The sequence below is a fragment of the Cupressus sempervirens genome, chromosome 11 (assembly GCF_028749045.1).
Source record: "Cupressus sempervirens isolate cs-2001-9-10 chromosome 11, ASM2874904v1, whole genome shotgun sequence".
Classification (NCBI taxonomy): Eukaryota; Viridiplantae; Streptophyta; class Pinopsida; order Cupressales; family Cupressaceae; genus Cupressus; species Cupressus sempervirens.
In genome coordinates, this window is record NC_143128.1 from 737337162 (window position 1) to 737356075 (window position 18914).

General features: G+C 37.1%; 1 protein-coding gene across 2 annotated transcripts in view; it reads left to right on the top strand.

Moving 5' to 3' along the window:
• Nucleotides 1-1552: 1552 nt before the first annotated feature.
• LOC149531737 (uricase / urate oxidase / nodulin 35) overlaps nucleotides 1553-18914 on the top strand; it is a 143557-nt gene continuing 126195 nt past the window's right edge. For both annotated transcript variants that reach the window (XM_089809540.1, XM_089809541.1), the window contains exon 1: nucleotides 1553-2017. In XM_089809540.1, coding sequence (XP_089665666.1) covers nucleotides 1823-2017 — 195 coding nt within the window. In that variant the 5' untranslated portion in view covers nucleotides 1553-1822. The remainder of the gene's footprint in view (nucleotides 2018-18914) is intronic.

Below are 18914 nucleotides of genomic sequence, written 5' to 3' on the forward strand. Positions count from 1 at the left end.
TTTTGTCAAAAATATGGACTCCAATATACCGTTGGAACCAAGAGGATATGAATTTTTTAAATATGGGGTCAAAATTTGCATAGGTATTTAGTGGTACAGTCTATAAGCAGATTTGTATTTTTGGGGCATTCTCAGCAGAATGGGCAGAATTCATCATTGAGCATCAAAATTTGTTGGAGGGCAGATATTGAAGTTTATTGAAGCCTAAATGTGGAGAAAAATAATTCTAAAAAGTTTATCTTGCCTCTTGAGGTCATTTTACTATTTTTTTGCCTTTGCCTTGATCTCAGATTTGGCATCAAAATCAGTTATGTTTTTCCAACAAATATTTGAGATATTTTATGCTTTTGGGAGTCAAAATGATTGAGGATTTGATGTGCAGTTACAAAGAGAGAGAGTAGAAAAATGTTTTGCATCTGCATATTAGACTTAGTGGTAATTACCATATCATTACACTCATATCACACTCATATGTTATGATTCGGGAATTACCATCACACTCCCCTTCAACTTCCACCTCTGACTTACCCACTTCCTGATCATCTCTATCGATGGGCGAAAGGAAACAAATTTGGCAATGAGGCAGAGCTTCAGATTGGCAGACACACTGTCAACCAAGCTGTCCGAAATAACTATTTCCACCCCCTCATCACCGCTAATCACTCTGGGAGCTTCTAATGGGATATGAGCCGCCTTCTCTTGAAGAACCACTTCCTTCCAACCTAGAGCCCTTATATGACTCGTTTGATTCTCCTGGCCCACCATTGGAGCCGTTGACTCCACCGGTACCCCCCCAACAGGACGATCGGTGTCAACACTTTCCTAGGTTACCCTAGTCGCAGTCAGAACAAGTTGTAGGTCCAGGTAGAGATCCAAGACGAGGCCCGGTCCCTTGGTGCCATCCCCACTCATCCAAATTTAAAATACCTATCGAGTGGGAAAGAGCAAAAAGTTGTAGAGCGAGTCTAAATTTTGAATTCGTGAAAATCTCAGAATCTATTATGTTATGGCTGTTGAAGATTGTGAAACATTCTTTATTTCTTTCCTTCTTGCATTCATTGGTGGATTATGTCTGTATCTAAGGTTGATATTCTGATCATGGATGACATGACTTGATCTCTGATGGTTTTTAAAATTTGTTACTACACAATTTTGATCTCTATTCATTTAATTGTAGACCTATAGTATTATTATCTAAAATGTTAATAAAGGAAATATCTACACAATTTAGAAAACCAATAGTGAAACAAAAGAAAGCCCATGAGCAAAATAAGTGAGGAAAAACTCAAATGGTGAACCACTCCCCATATCCTCCAAAGTTTGACCACTTTTTCTTCAACGAGTTGTTCAATTTAAAACATTCCCCTAGGCTTTAGAACGGCATCCGATTTTGTTGTTTTTGCACGTTATACCTGCTTTTTGTGCGGGCTCCACTGAATCTTTTATTCAATCCGATTTGCTCTTAACCATTTATATTTATTATTATTATTATTATTTATACGGAATTAAGCCAGAAGAACAATATATTATAGACAACGTGGAAAGGCATTCCACTTCGGAGACGTTTAACCTTTTATTGTGGGCGCAAATACGTAACTGCTTTTTCGTGAAGGCCGATTCATCACAAATTGCTTTGTTCAACAGCGACGATGATGGATTTGATTGATGATTCTTGGAATAAATGCTTCGTAACAGGAATCTAAGTTCAAAGTTTTTGTAGAAGTGTGATGTAGATTCAACGTCTTTAAGATCAAAATTGATTACAAATTCCTCTTTTGAGGAGGTTTTACGGCAAACATTTGTGATCTGTGAGAGACAGGCAATGGACAAAAATCTGGTATTAGAACAAAAACATGGCAAATCGAGGGTTCGCGTCGCAAGAGTGTGGAGGCAGCCCGATGGCAAACAGACAATCGTCGAATGGACCGTTAATATTTCACTCTATTCCGACTGCATTCCTGCCTACACGGACGGCGATAATTCTGACATTGTTGCCACCGATTCCATGAAGAATACGGTCAGTTATTATCTCGTTTTTTTCATTTTAATGACAAGTGTCGGAATTATTTTTGGAAAATGAATTTTCCCAGTTATCAGATTTTTGAGATATCTTTTATATCCAAAAAAAGAAGAAGAGTATGAATGTAGGAAATTGTCTGTGTGGGCGTGTTTTTAGGAAAAGTATTCTGATATTGTTGCCACCGATCTCAGTTATTATCTTCTATTTGTTTTCTGGGAAAATATTTGTTGTTCATTTTAATGACCAGTTTAGGAAATTGTCTGTGTAGGCGTGGTTTTAGGGAATCGAACTCTCTGTTATTAGTTTCTTGAGATAGTTTATATATGTTTCTGTTTTCAAGAAGTATGTAGCGTTAGCATTGTTTACTCCTATTCGTCGCCTCAATTTGGTTATTGCTCTTTAATATGATATAGCAGTACCGCTTTCACCAAATTCTTCATTCAGTTTGGATTATGGCTCTTAATATGATAAATTATTTTGGGAATTGTTTGTGCATACATCTTTTTAAAAATGAATTCTCCAAATTGTCAGATTTTAATTTTATTTTGTACTTGTTTCCGGTTTCAAAAAGTATGGGTATTGGCACTGTTCTGCCCAAATTTTTGTTTGAATTTGGTTATTGCTCTTAATGTGAGATTTAGTCTTGTTTTTCCAAGCATTTGATTCAATTTGGATTATAACTGTTTTTTCTGGGGAAATCGTGTGGGCAGACCTCAATGTTTGTTTTTGTTAGCACTGGTTTTCCAACTTTGTTGAAACAATTTGAGTTATAAATCTTGGTATGCTTTATTCCCGCATGACGAATTATATTTCTGGGTGAAGACGATATGCAAAAATTATTTTCGCCTTTGGGATCACTCAAGTTAAAATGGATAAGATATGTTAGAAAGTGGACTATGAGCTCCGTAAAAGGATTATGCGATGGGATTTGGCGGAGCATGTTTGTACGATCAAACATAATATCAAAATTAAGGACATGAAGACTATTATGGTTGAAAGTTATTGTAAGAGAAAAACTAAGGGAGATGGTGGAAATCATTAAATGCCAACAGATTGATACTAAATATGATTGTATTACTGATTGCATCTTATACGTTTGATAAGTTCATTGTTTTTATTCATCAAGACTCTTTAGACAACACAGGAAATTGCCAAATCAATTTCCACTTCTTTTTAGAAATATATGACATCATCTTCATAAAACTTTGCATCTTCCAAGTGGATGCCAAAGTGAATGACAACTCAGGAAGTTAATGACTTTGGATGAATTAACAAATTAAATAATTCAACATGTGAGAAATTTGAGGTTGAGACACCTTAATCCCAACAATTAGCTCTATGTTGGAGTTGTTTCAATTTAGGTTATAGCTCTTAATTTGAACTTTTAGTGAACTCACAACATTGCTGATTCTCTCTCTAACTATATGTGATTGAAACAAAGAAGATAAGAATTTCCACAAGTCAATATACATTGCTTCCACCTGTTGAATATGTCTATTTATCTTCTGAACCAGTTGTTCATAAGAATTTTATGTTTTCATTTGAATGATAAGAGCTTGCAGTTGAGTAGGAAATGTGTTTTCCATGTACGTTACAAGTATAAGAAATTTGTACATTTTTTTTAACTTTATGTAAGAAAAAGTAAAGTCGCAACCTAATATCTCATAGAATGGGTGTAATGGATTTTAGTTATCTCAAGAGTAAAGAAGAATGTTCTTGTGACTGACAACATAGAATTGCGGTTCCCTTAAGGATGACATGCAAATGGGGTGTTAAGTATTTATGTGATTGTAAATGTAAACAAGAAACATTTAAAAACATTATATATTAAACTATTTATTGTTTTTGTGTACGAGTGCTTTTTATTTTTGAATTTTTTTATCCTTTTTCCTACGTTACTAGATTCACACCTTGGACCTTTGAATGAGGTCTGAGTGCAAATTGGATTTGGATTCGTGAATCAATTTGTGATGGATTTAGGCAGGGTCTGTGTTTAACCCTGTGAATCCATTTGGATCCGAGGATTTGTCGATTCAGATGGACTTATAGGGTCAAACACAGACCTTGTTTGGATCCATCACGAGCTGGCACGCGGACCCTTAGGACCCCTGGGCCAAACTAAGAAATTGTGGGGCCAAAGTAAATCATTATTTTTGCTCCAAACCCTAATATGACCCGAATATGGAGCCTCACAGACCTTGTCTGGATCCATCATGAATTGGTGTACGGACCTTCAAGGACCCATGGGCCAAACTAAAAAAAGTGGGGCCAAAGTCACTTAAAATTATTATTTTTATTATAGTTTTTGCTCCAAACCCTAATATGACCCAAATATGGAGCCTCGAAACCCATTTCATTTCACATTTGCTCTCTCCATCTTGCAAGTTTGAAGTGAGGTGATTGAATTCAAAGGAGATCGATGGTGGAGTGGCAAATACCTTCCAAAAAGCGGATTTGAGTGTTTAAGGTATGCATTTCAACCATATTCTTCAGTGTTTTGATAGATTATTTCAAGTTTTTGAAAAGTTCTAATTTTTTTCAAGTTTTTGTAGAAGTTTTAAAATATGTTTTTTTTCATTCTTGTTGTAGATTGCAACAATGACTAGTGAAAGCTTAGTGGGTTGGGAGGGGTCTCAAAAATCCAAGGTTGCTCCAAACAAGCTAATGCGTCGGTTGGAGATCGCCAATGACATGGGCACTTGGGAGTGCAAGTGCACCCCTACTGCGGGTCGTGATGCAACGAGAGAGAGATATGTGCCGCATCTAGTGTGGATTCTGACTTAGAGGCATTTAGTCATAATCCGACACACGGTAGCTTTGTGCCATTGGCTTTTCAACCAAGTGCGATGACCAAATGTGGGAATCAACAATTCCTCTTGTACTAAGTTGAATTACTATCGCGATGTGGATCATCAGTAGGGTAAAACTAACCTGTCTCACGACGGTCTAAACCCAGCTCACATTCCCTATTGGTGGGTGAACAATCCAACACTTGGTGAATTCTTCTTCACAATGATAGGAAGAGCTGACATCAAAGGATCAAAAAGAAACGTCGCTATGAACGCTTGGCTGCCACAAGCCAATTATCTTGTGGTAACTTTTCTGACACCTCTAGCTTCAAATTCCGAAAGTCTAAAGGATCGATAGGCCACACTTTCACGGTTTGTATTTGTACTGAAAATCAAAATCAAAGGGGTCTCAAAGATTTAAAATTGATAAAGGGTCTCCTTTATCTACACACTACAAGAATTTCTCAATGTCCTGGAGGTGGGGGGTTTACTTGGAAATATAATATTTGTAACGTACAATATAGAAGCTCCTACTCTAGAGTCCAACTTCTTTTTTGGGCCCTTGGGGTAAAGGGATTAATATCTGTGAGGGGCTAGATAAGAAGGGGTTGTTAGCTGGGCAAATATCAACATTCATAAAAGAACAAGAAATTGCTGAAACATCAGTTGCAAAAGGGAAACAAAGTGGTTATATCGGGAAACAAAAAACAATGACACTACTCATTCAACCAACCTCTAGACAACCCTTTTTACCTATGCCTTCTAGGGAAGATGAAGAAGTAGAAGAACCACATATCATCACCCACAAGAGAGACCCATTAGATAAGGCATTTCAAAATGAGTTAAGAGATATGGCTGATGGAAAAATTGGACGTTACCTCTATGTGAATGGTGTTCCATTTAACTTAGTGAGATGACCTTATTGGAGGGAGATGGCACAAGCAATAAATAATGCACCTTTTAGTTATCAAGGCCCTAGACATGAAAAGGTGTGCACCACCTTATTGTATAATGAGAGAAAAAATGTAGAGACCCAACTAAAACCAATAAGGGACTCTTGGGTCTAAAAGGTTTTGTATATTATCTTTGATGGATGGAAAGATTGTAAAAAACATTAGAGATAAAGTGCAAGACAACGTTGGTCAGTGTATCTGAAAAATGAAGAAAGGGACTGACACTCTTTGAACAAGCAGTGGAATCTCCCTTTGATCTCATAGTAGATGGGACAACAATAAACAAAATGGGTCTCAAATTCCATATCCCTTTGATCTTGGTTTTGTCTATTGTCTTGGTAATAATCTTAGGGTAGATGACTGTAAAGGAGAAGTAAAAGATATAGAGCTCATTGCCAGGATTCTCATTGATTCCATAGACTTGGTGGGTCATGACAATGTTGTCCAAGGAATTACAAACAATGCAAACTTTTTAAGGGCTGCAGGTGCTTTGGTAGAGGCTAAATATGATCACATCTTTTGGACACCATGCATCGTTCACTCCCTCAATTTAGTGATGCAAAAAATTGGCACCTCGAAGAATAGGTATCTCTAACCTCGAAGAATATTTCACATCATCAAATTGAACCATGAATTGTGACAAACCAATAGAAGGAGAAGAATTAAGCATGTCAATCTCCAAACAAGGTGAAGAATTATCTCCAACTCCAGCTGTGATGAAATTTTCATCAAAGAGAAGAGAAACCCTGTCAAGTATGTCTCCCAAATCTACAATATGAGACTCAAAGAACAATGTTGAAATGCCATCCAAGTAGGCATCCCGCAATGCAAGATGTAAAGCACTATGATTATCTTGCTAAATAGTAGAACTAAAGTTTGAAGAAACAAGAGGTGAGGAGTATGAAGCTCAACACATGTCTCAAGAACATAATGATTCAAGTGTCCAAAGTTCTCCTCACATACAAAATTCACTCTTTGTAAAAGGGTGGGTTCATCATGAACATCATCATCATGAACAACAAAATGTGAAAAAGAATAAAAGTGTGATGCATGATCAACAACTCGTATAGCTATGACATCTCTAGTCTCCAAGTCCCTCATGCCGATATAATTAGAACTCAATAATTTTACCTTGTGCCCCGTAAGGAATTTTGTAAATAGAAAGGAGATTAGTGGTCAAAGATGGTACACAAAGAACATTAAATGGCCCCTGTCCTATAGGAATAGGTCCCTTCCCACAAACCTTCATGTATGTTATATTACCCATTAAGATATATGGAGAAAAACAAAGCTCAATAGATAAGATAAGATAAATTTATAAATGTCCAACAAGAGACCACAGGGGTCTAAGTGACTTAAAGTACAACAAGGCAATAACCAGTAATGGAAGCACCAAATGATGTTTGCAAAAAGGACAAGCATGAAAGAAAAAAAGAAACAAAACAAGGAAAGACTAAATACTCCTTACAGACGAGAAGTTGTCCATAACAAAAGGATACGTTCCAGGATGAGGGTGTGCCTTGGATCATCTTAGAGAGCCGCTAGAGATAGGGTGATGTTTTTGAGTGCCTCCTCTGTGAGGCCTCATAGATCTGGTGTGACTTGAAGGAGGGATGAGAAACCACTTTGTCCCCTGAGTAGGAGTAACACAAGTGAAGGAGGTGATGAGCTGGTTTGAAGCTTGTCGTGATAGGAATTGAAGCTGCAAAGTGTAATCTTGAAGCTGTATGAACTCCTAGAGATAAAGTGCAAGACATTGTTGGTCAATGTATTTGAAAAATGAAGAAAGGGACTGACACTCTTTGAACAAGTAGTGAAATCCCCCTTTGATCTCATAGTAGATGGGACAACGATAAACAAAATGGGTCTCAAATCCCATCTCCGTAAGGGGATAGAGATGACAGATCCTATCCTCTCTGTTGATTTGGTGATTAGTCTGTATGCGTAACCGATGGGAAAACACTCTAAGAGACCATAAGAGATGCAAAGGGTATGAGTCCAATGACAAGTGAGGTACCAAGGATGCATAATGACCTTGTCTTGGATATCCATGTAGTGCTCAGAGTAGAAACCATCCTTGGATAGAGCCCCTTGGAGGGTTACTCCATGTCGTGATAATATACTGTTTGTAGATGTCAAACCTGATGTGCTCATTCAGCTCCTGCTAAAAAGGAAATAGGTGAGCGAGGGTATCAAGGGAGAACTGAAAGGGGGAAAGGTGATCCATCACAATCCCAATTGAACCATTAAATGTAGAGGCCTGAGTGAATCAACAGTGAGCTCTGCCAACGGGATTGAAGCCCACCACCGCCTTGGAAGAATAATAGGATAGGTAAGAGTATCTGTGATGATCCTCAGTAGAGTTTGTGAAGTTTTGAAGTCGACAGAGAAACCAAGCCAAACCAAAGATGCTTCCAAGTCCAAAAGGATGAGCCCCAAATTCTGCCAGGATGATATTGTGGAGGATGGACCAGTGACATCTGATAATGCCTTGAGGAGGGTCTGGACTCTCTTGATCAAAGCCTTCTGAGGGCCCCTACACAATAGAGCCTTAGTCAACTTGACCAAAGAGTACAGAAGGGACATCTTGGTTGTGGTATCTTGGAAGTGATGTTTGAAACACTGTCTATCAAGCATAGCTAGGGAAGGGAGTCCCTTATTGACTCGGGGTTGCACGATAGGTCTTATACTAAAACGAGGGCCAAAGAACTTAACCCCTAGGTAGGTAGGTATAGGAGGATGTGATCTCAACTTTGCATCCTAAAAGTAAAAATGAAGATTCAAGGTATTTAAGCAGTTGAAGACCATCACACAATTAGGGCTATGACTAGTTGTCGTAAATCACTAAAGGAAGCCGATCCATCAAGAATCCACTAGAGCCCTTGTGAGGAAGAAGCCAAAAGAATTATATCATTGACAAACAATAAAATGGAGATCAAAACCTAGTGTAAGTAGTAGTCGTCACTAGGGATTGAGAAGTCTCAAACGAAAGCCTTGAGCTCATCAATGTAAATACCAAAGAGAGTGGGAGAGAGAGGGCAAACTTGCTTCACCCCAATAGTGCTCTGAATAGAATTCAAGAATCCGTGTGGAGTCTTGAATTTGCCAACAACACTCATATAATCTCACAATAGTCGTCAAAAGAGTTCCAGAGACTCCAATGTCTTTGGAACTCTAGAAGAGAGTCGTCTGAGGGACAGTCAAAAGCTATGCAAAAGTCTACAAAGCGGCAATATACTTTTGCCGAGCGGTGCTGAGCCTTAATGATAGTTTGCAAAGTTAGCATATGGAATATGGTTTGATACTTTGTACGAAAACTTACCTGCCCTCTAGCCTGACAGTGATGCTGATGAAGCTTCTTAGATAAGATAGTGTTCAACATGCTTGCGTAGAGTTTGGCAAACATATGCCCAACCATCATGGTCTTGTAGTTGCCGAGGTTTGAGATTGACCCAATCTTACAGATTAGATAGATAATATGTTGCGACCAAGACTTGAGAAAGCTAGTGCAAACCACTCTGTTAAAGAGCAGTGTGAGAAAGGAGCCCAAAAGTGTAATATCATGCTTGAAGACCTCTGCTTGGAACCCTTCCTCATCCATTGGTCTACTATTGTTCATGCATCTAATTGCCTCACTGATGTTGGAGAATGTGAAGAGATGGTACCGAGGCAGTGGGGTATGTTGGAGGGGGGGGTTGGTCGGGGATATCATAGGGAGTGGAGGTGTGGAAAACAAGGGAGCTATGATCTAGGGTGGATGGGGGGAGGGTGACGAGAAAAGGTGCGCCAAAGGAGCTCCAGGGGCTCAAGCAGAGAGGCACAAAGGGATTTGCACTGCATCAAGAAGAACATTCACTTCTTGTGGCAAAGAAAGTGGTGGTAGGTGGGCCTAAACTAGATGAATAAGGGTGAAAGGGCAGAGAAGGCCGAGTGAGTTGAGTATTGCAAGGACTTGCAGTCCTCATTGAAGCACTGATTCATGGAGCAAGTACTTTTGCACTTGGGCTATGGGAAAGGGAAGAGGCATAGAGGGGAATGAAGAGGAGGGTAGATTCCTACAATACGGCTCTAAGCAAATCAAACATGGAGGGAGTATCCCCAGAATTAGTGAAGAAATCTTAGGGTAGGAGCCGCCGAAGGTGATGGACAAAGAGTTCATGATCACTCTCAATGGTGGGGGTGCAGAGGCGTGAGATGAAGGGGAGACCCTGATGATAAGGCCAAGGAGGGTGTGATCGGATAGGGGAAGGTGAGAAGTGGTGAGGTGACTAATGGAGGGGATGAAGGAAGCACCAAAGAGAGCATAGTTCACAACAGTTGCGCCATCGTAGTGAGGTCAGTAGGTGAAAAGGTCGGAACCTAAAAAACAAGAAAGCCCATTTAGTATTACTACGTCTGAGGACTTGCATAACTATAAAAGATGGTGGCCACACCTAGTGAGGGGTCCTTGACTGTCCTTAGAGACATGTTGTGAGCCCAAAGCACTTGGATCTGATTCGGTCGTACAAATCGGATCAGACCCACGATCATGAAAGGGGGTCTAGAGGGCTTTATTTCATGCATTTAAGTCCCTTAGAATAAGGATGCCCCCCATGGTTGAAAACTTGATAATGTACTCATGTAGGTCCTCAAAAGGGTCACTAACCTCAGTGCTCTAAACAACATATTACGAGGAATTCGATGGAAAATAAGAAACCACAGTGAATTAGAATGTGACATCATCCAACTAATGCATATCCACATGACTTTGCAAAATTGTTAGAGTTAATCACGAAAGTTGTGTTGAAGAGACAGTCAAAGACCAAACAAGCAACCCCACTTGAACCCCTGACCCCACCATAACACTTGACCTCATCTCTAAAAGTAGACAACCACTGACATCTAGGCTAGGAAGAGGACGAATGGGGCTTTCACAAGTCTCAGTAACAAGGAGAATGTTAGGAGAACCAAGAGTGTCTTGTAAAAGACCCGACAAGGACCATAAGGTACCATTTTTCATTCCAATTGTTGACGCACAAGGAACCATTGTGAGGCTCTGTCATGCCCAACTACCGTTATGACCATTATTAGGCCTTGGTGACTGACCTCAATTCCTATCTAGATGGAGGAGAATCCCAAATAACAACGGTGAGGTTTATGATAACAACCCAATTCCCTATGCATCTAGCCTTTGTAACAAGTCCTTAGGAATGTTTCAGTTTTGTCACTTGTGATTTAATGAGATCCTTGTCAAGGTAACTCTTAATGGGAAGAGGAAGAAGTTTCCTCCTTGCCCTAAGTGCTTGATGAGGACCAACCAAAGAAGGGAAATGAAGGAAGAGTGTGTTGTCATGGCCAACCCATGCCCTATCAAGTGTGATGTCTATGATGTCTAGTTGATCTTTGAGGAAGGAGTGACCTACTAAAATGGGGTCGGCAGACGAGGGAGGAAGGCCTTACTAGCCCGCCTAACCTACTCGCCTGTCAATCTAGCCTGGACTAACTCTTCAACTCCAGACAAGGGTACAAAGCTAGTGGTATTGCAAACTGATGCCCAAGACTGTATTTTCTTATCAATTTCGGTAATAAAGTTGTCATGGGAGGAACATGGTTCAGATTGTTTTGCTTTGAGTACAGAGGTGTTAGATTCCTTGGCCATGTTTTGTGAATGTTGGAGTTCAACAGATGACGAAGCTCAGCATTTTCAATAACTAATTTCGAGATTGACGGATTAAGGTTTGTGACAAAAGCCTTTAGGCCAACGTTGTCATTTTCAAGTTGCAAAATTCATTCCATGAGTTTGTGTGGTGTGGTATCACGAAGCTTTACTTGCTAGTAGGCGAGGATAGGCGTGTAGCAGGTCACTGATTCCAGCCCAGGAGATCCATCTCCATGTTGTGCCATTGTCGCAAGAGTAGAAGTGACCATGAGCGACCAGGCCAAGGGAACACCCAACAAGAAAAGCCCGATAGGAAAACTACAGAACTATGTCTACAAGGCCAAGTATAGTAAGCAGAGGCCACACATGGAAAAAGGTTGGGATAGAGACAACAACAACAGGCATAGAGACCACCAATGGCTAAGTAGGGATTAATAACAGTGTTCCACGCGGAAACGTCCCCTATGCTTTTTGGCTTGTACTCATCCCGGGGACAAAATGGGGATGCGGGAATGGATTTTTGCTGTCCCCTTTTTTCCAAATTTGGAAATGCCCTCAAAACAACAAAAAAATTTGGGCAGGAAACTTGGGGACGACCAATAGTATTGGGGATGGCCCCCGAAACTTCTAGCTGTCCCCTTTTTTCCAGCTAGTTGGGTAAAGGCAAAGCAATAGATTTTACTTTTTGTGCGGGTTTGTAGTTGTCTAAAGACATAATAAATATTTGAAAACCATATTTGTCCATTAAAACACTAAAACACTAACTCTTTTATTCATTTTAAATATGATGTACTTGCTAAGAGGGAAAAAAACATAGAGCAACTGCAGTAGCAGCAGTGAGCAAAGATTGCATTTAGTATTTCTATTTACTACTTATTATTTTAGTTGCACTTCTCTTTATTCTATTCTGATTTCATGGATAATACTCGGAGACTTTAGGCATTTCGATTTTACTACGTATGTATGTGATATGTTATAATGGAAGTACTTAATATTTGTCATTTGATAATTTTCCATGTATTGATCTTCGAAAATGTCTATAGTGAATGGTTTATCAATGTTATGATATGCATACTTGAATTTTGTCTCTCTATATAAAAAAATCCCCTATGTTTTTAATCTGTAATGTCCCCTCTTTGTATTTCTTAGAATTAGAACAGCTTCTTTATTTCTTTGTACTTACTCTTTCAAACTCTTGTCTGTGAACTAAATAGTAACTAAATAAAGTTATATGTATTTGCAAATTGCATGTTCCATTTAATAAATTATCTTCTTCAATCGCTTATTTTGTAATCATATGTATCCAGGCTGCAATCTCTATTACAACTGATTTGTCCTTATATGAGTATGACCTCCTGCAAACTCTTATTGGCAGCGGTACTGTATTTGTAGTTTCCTATCTAATGTTATCATGCTTGAACTTATGCCCCATGGTAAATGTTTTATATGTCTTCTAATGAAATCCCTCTTATAACACTAAGCCCCCATGTAATTATAATTCAATCATATTTAATAATATATCTGTGAACTTTATTATAGTTCTGGGATATGCATGCCGGCTGACTATACTGCCTGATATATATATATATATATATATATATATATATATATATATCCTTCCTTTAATGATAATATATATATATAATGATAATGAGACATGTGTGTTCATCTTCTTCTTCAATGAATCACTGTGTTTGGCTGATGGTCTGTCATCATTTACAATCTCCTGATTTATTTTCTCCCAATTAATTTTCCCACTTCATCCTCCGTTCAATAGCATATAATATATGAACTATTTATTTTTACTCTTCTATTAAAATATTGTCATATCTGTTGATAGATACAGATACATATTCTTCAATCGCTGGTCCTATCCCTCATTACTCCAATTGCTATGATATCTTAAGTCTGCTCCTTAAATCATGTGTAGATATATATTTCCTATGATCTGAGATGATTATAGTTGCTACCAGGATTGACTTTCCCAATTGAAATATTTATACTCGGATGAGAATGGTTCTTTCCCTTTCCTTAGTTTGAATAAATGATACACCTTATTTTCGTATCACTAGTTGACTGGATAATAATCACTATTTATTGCTCCTTAATTCATTATCATTTGCATATCAACGTGGTATATTACTTGTCACTCAGACTTGGATGCTTTATCATATTTATTTGTTCTTCTTATAATTAGTGTCCTATTCGTTGGGAAAATAACTACTGCATTCTTATTCTTATTGGTATTTTTGTCACATTTTTCTTGATGCGTTCTCCCTTCAATGACTGTCGTGTCTTTGCTGGTGGTGACTCGGTGTCTGTGTTCCCTCCTGGAGATTTAATTCCCTGATTTGATTGTTTGTTCTACTCTTCTCCTGTGCATTCTTCTTCCTCCCCACTCTATGTTCTGCTCTGTTCCTTCTCCAATATTCTGAAAGCAATTGTTTCCCGCTTGGATTCCCTATGAAAACATTTTACCATCAGCCAAACACAGTGATTCATTGAAGAAGAAGATGAACACACATGTCTCATTATCATTATATATATATATATTATCATTAAAGGAAGGATATATATATATATATATATATATATATATATATCAGGCAGTATAGTCAGCCGGCATGCATATCCCAGAACTATAATAAAGTTCACAGATATATTATTAAATATGATTGAATTATAATTACATGGGGGCTTAGTGTTATAAGAGGGATTTCATTAGAAGACATATAAAACGTTTACCATGGGGCAGAAGTTCAAGCACAATAACATTAGATAGGAAACTACAAATACAGTACTGCTGCCAATAAGAGTTTGCAGGAGGTCATACTCATATAAGGACAAATCAGTTGTAATAGAGATTGCAGCCTGGATACATATGATTACAAAATAAGCGATTGAAGAAGATAATTTATTAAATGGAACATGCAATTTGCAAATACGTATAACTTTATTTAGTTACTATTTAGTTCACATACAGGAGTTTGAAAGAATAAGTACAAAGAAATAAAGAAGCTGTTCTAATTCTAAGAAATACAAAGAGGGGACATTACATTATCTGAAAGCAATTGTTTCCCGCTTGGATATATACTATAGGGAGGATAAAATGTTTTTATAGGGAATCCAAGCGGGAAACAATTGCTTTCAGAATATTGGAGAAGGAACAGAGCAGAACATAGATTGGGGAGGAAGAAGAATGCACAGGAGAAGAGTAGAACAAACAATCAAATCAGGGAATTAAATCTCCAGGAGGGAACACAGACACCGAGTCACCACCAGCAAAGACACGACAGTCATTGAAGGGAGAACGCATCAAGAAAAATGTGACAAAAATACCAATAAGAATAAGAATGCAGTAGTTATTTTCCCAACGAATAGGACACTAATTATAAGAAGAACAACTAAATATGATAAAGCATCCAAGTTTGAGTGACAAGTAATATACCACGTTGATATGCAAATGATAATGAATTAAGGAGCAATAAACAGTGATTATTATCCAGTCAACTAGTGATACGAAAATAAGGTGTATCATTTATTCAAACTAAGGAGAGGGAAAGAACCATTCTCATCTGAGTATAAATATTTCAATTGGGAAAGTCAATCCTGGTAGCAACTATAATCATCTCAGGTCATAGGAAATATATATCTACACATGATTTAAGGAGCAGACTTAAGATATCATAGCAATTGGAGTAATGAGGGATAGGACCAGCGATTGAAGAATATGTATCTGTATCTATCAACAGATATGACAATATTTTAATAGAAGAGTAAAAATAAATAGTTCATATATTATATGCTATTGAACGGAGGATGAAGTGGGAAAATTAATTGGGAGAAAATAAATCAGGAGATTGTAAATGATGACAGACCATCAGCCAAACACAGTGATTCATTGAAGAAGAAGATGAACACATGTCTCATTATCATTATATATATATATTATCATTAAAGGAAGGATATATATATATATATATATATATATCAGGCAGTATAGTCAGCCGGCATGCATATCCCAGAACTATAATAAAGTTCACAGATATATTATTAAATATGATTGAATTATAATTACATGGGGGCTTAGTGTTATAAGAGGGGTTTCATTAGAAGACATATAAAACGTTTACCATGGGGCAGAAGTTCAAGCACAATAACATTAGATAGGAAACTACAAATACAGTACTGCTGCCAATAAGAGTTTGCAGGAGGTCATACTCATATAAGGACAAATCAGTTGTAATAGAGATTGCAGCCTGGATACATATGATTACAAAATAAGCGATTGAAGAAGATAATTTATTAAATGGAACATGCAATTTGCAAATACGTATAACTTTATTTAGTTACTATTTAGTTCACATTCAAGAGTTTGAAAGAATAAGTACAAAGAAATAAAGAAGCTGTTCTAATTCTAAGAAATACAAAGAGGGGACATTACATAATCGTCGTCCCCTAAGGTCTCATCCCCTAAATTTTGACTTTGACCCGTCCCCGTACTAGAACCACGTCCCCATCCCGGAAACTCCATGGAGCATAGATTAATAACAATAGAAAAGAAAGCACGTAGTTTAAGTGTTCGACAAAATTAAACTCGACAACAAACGACCACAATAACTTTCTATAATAGAAAAGTGTATGCCTGTGTGAAGACACAGAGGTTGTGAAGGAAAATCTTGTACAAAAAAACTTGCTAGATGAGGAGGGATGAGTGAATTATGGAACATATAGGACACAGAAGCCTCAACGAGAGAGACCGACAAGCAAGCAAGACACTAGAAATATGTTAGAACAACACAACACCAACATGGGAGTGACAGGAAAAAGAGTGTTAGTGAAATAGGATTGATTAATCTGTTCTGTAACCTGTAATAGCACTTCTGGATATTTTATGTGTTTTTCAAGTTACTATACAAATGAATATATATGTGATATGAAGAGGCATGCCTCTTGAAGAGACATGTCTCTTTAATATATTAACTTACATTAGTTATAGTTAAAACACAATTAATTTTACCCTCAATATATTATAATGATTATATATCTATATATATATATATATCTATATATATATCACTCTTAATATAAGTTAATTATTCCATATATAATATTTGTCATATATTATATATCTCATATATATAATATAATGTATCTGACAGAATTATAACATTAACACTCCCTCTTAATGAAGAAGGATAAAATACATAGATATTACACCATAGGTCATATTTCAAGAATAATACATATAGGAAATCTTTGATCAGAAGATTTATAGAATATCATATCATATAAGTATTGACCTATCAGAATATCAACACATGATATTCACCAATTACTATTTGATATCATATTAGGTAACATGAGCATTGGCCTATCAGAACATCAATCAAATGATATTTACCCAGTACTCTGAGTAATGGCCTATCAAAATATCAACTAAATGATATTCACCAAGTACTCAATGTGGTAATGGCCTATCAGAATATTAAGGCAAGATATTCACCAAGTACCTAAAATATATCTATACAAACAACTTGTAGATAGTTAAATTAATAACATCTAATGCCTAGTTGTTGATTTATAAGATAAAGCCTTTCATGATTTACTTCAACATTTACACAAAATGGATATCATGATACAAGTTATTGTAAGGTCGTCACATTTCAATAACTTCTCCTAATACAAGTGATAATCATTTAGAAGTCGTCACTTCTTCATGATGTACATAGGGGCCAGGCTCATACATGTATGACATCAAAAGTTCGCATGAAGTCTCCACAAATACTGTCACATGGTGTTGTCACAACATCCATTTTTGATCTTCTTGTCAAGGTTACTAATAAAGTGTCAAAGCTCCCTCTTAGTTTGATATCAACTTTTTTGACCTCTTAGCACAAGGTTCTCTCTGATGAAGTGTCAGACTCCCTCTGAATCTGTTATCATCCTTCTAACCTCTTGGTAACAAGTCATGTCATGCTTCCCTAGTTCAATAGGTATCCTAATAGCATAAGGCCTTCTAGCCTACATACATGAGACTTTATCCCATGAATCATAGTCCTTTAGCTGTTATAGTTTCTGAATGGTGGAGAATCCATCAACAAGGTCTACTCCTTCTGAACCAAGATCATCAAAAATTTGATTTAAGCATTTTTATTTTATGCTCCCTCTCTTTCTCCAAGGTTGCCTCTAATGAAATGTCAGGCTCCCTCTGAACGTCAATCTTCAGAGCTTCTTGCCTTAGACAAAGTGTCAGAATCCCTCTCATAACCATAATCATCAAGGGTATTTGCTTCAAGAGCCTCACATTATCCAACATAATCATCAAATGATAATGAATCCTAAATCACAGCCTCTTTGGAGTTACTATCATGAGATTGAGTTTGTACAATATTTGGTAGCATGCCTAATGTTCCAATCTTCTCTCCTGTAAGGACATCCTCAGAGACAAAGGAAAAGATTAAGGCAAATGACTCTTTATAGCACATATAGAAGTACAAATAAGAGAGAGACTACAATAAGTAGATAAGTGTAATACTAAAAGATGAGAAATCCTTATCTGCACATGAAGGTCCATAGACATTGAATCACAAAATGCCTTCTTATTTTATTTGAGAATGGAACATCTCTCCTTTAAAGATGGTTCAAATGGGAATAAACATTGTTTACTATTTCCCCCTCGCAATGTGAAATTCCCATTCTTATACTAGCTAACTATGTTCGATGCCTTTATATGACCTTCCTAGTAGTTGTTGATTGGTACCTCCGTATTGCCAATTCTATTTGATATTTTGAAATGAATGTAATTTAACAACAAAAAGTTTGTGTCCATAATTTTGTAAGGTCTTCATATCCATTTGTAGAAATTTGTATTTCAGGGTGATACCTACAAAATCCATCGTAAAACAAAATCTGTACAAAGAACACGATCTCTGTGTAGAAAAATGATCTTTGTAATCTAAGCTCATTCCTTTGACTGAATTCTATGGTTGCATTCATTCTACCAAGTGACATCATTCATAGTTGTATGCACTCAGACATGGTCTATACATTACCTGCAAACTTTAGGGCATGTTGAAACAGATGGTGAATTTCCATAATAAAACATTAAGGAATGATCCCCCAATTTACATCAGACAAAAAACAGTTTGAGTCAATCCAAGATTCAATATATGCATCAAAATTGTACTCGAGATATACAATTAGATACTTGACATTGAAAACATCAAGAAGAATGACATTAACCATCTGTATCATTGACGATCAAACTTTCTTCATGTAATATAAAGACCGAGTTATTGCATATAATCCTCATCGAATTTAATACAAGATATTTGAAAATTGCAGAGATATTACATCTGAGGATCGAGCATTATGAATACATTCAGTGTACCCACATACTCGTGACGACAAATTCAGATTGAGACACTACGATTCCAAATTATTCAACGACGTTACAATTGCTGAATCGATCACCATTTTCGGCATATAGAAAGGCGACATTGTCAAATTTA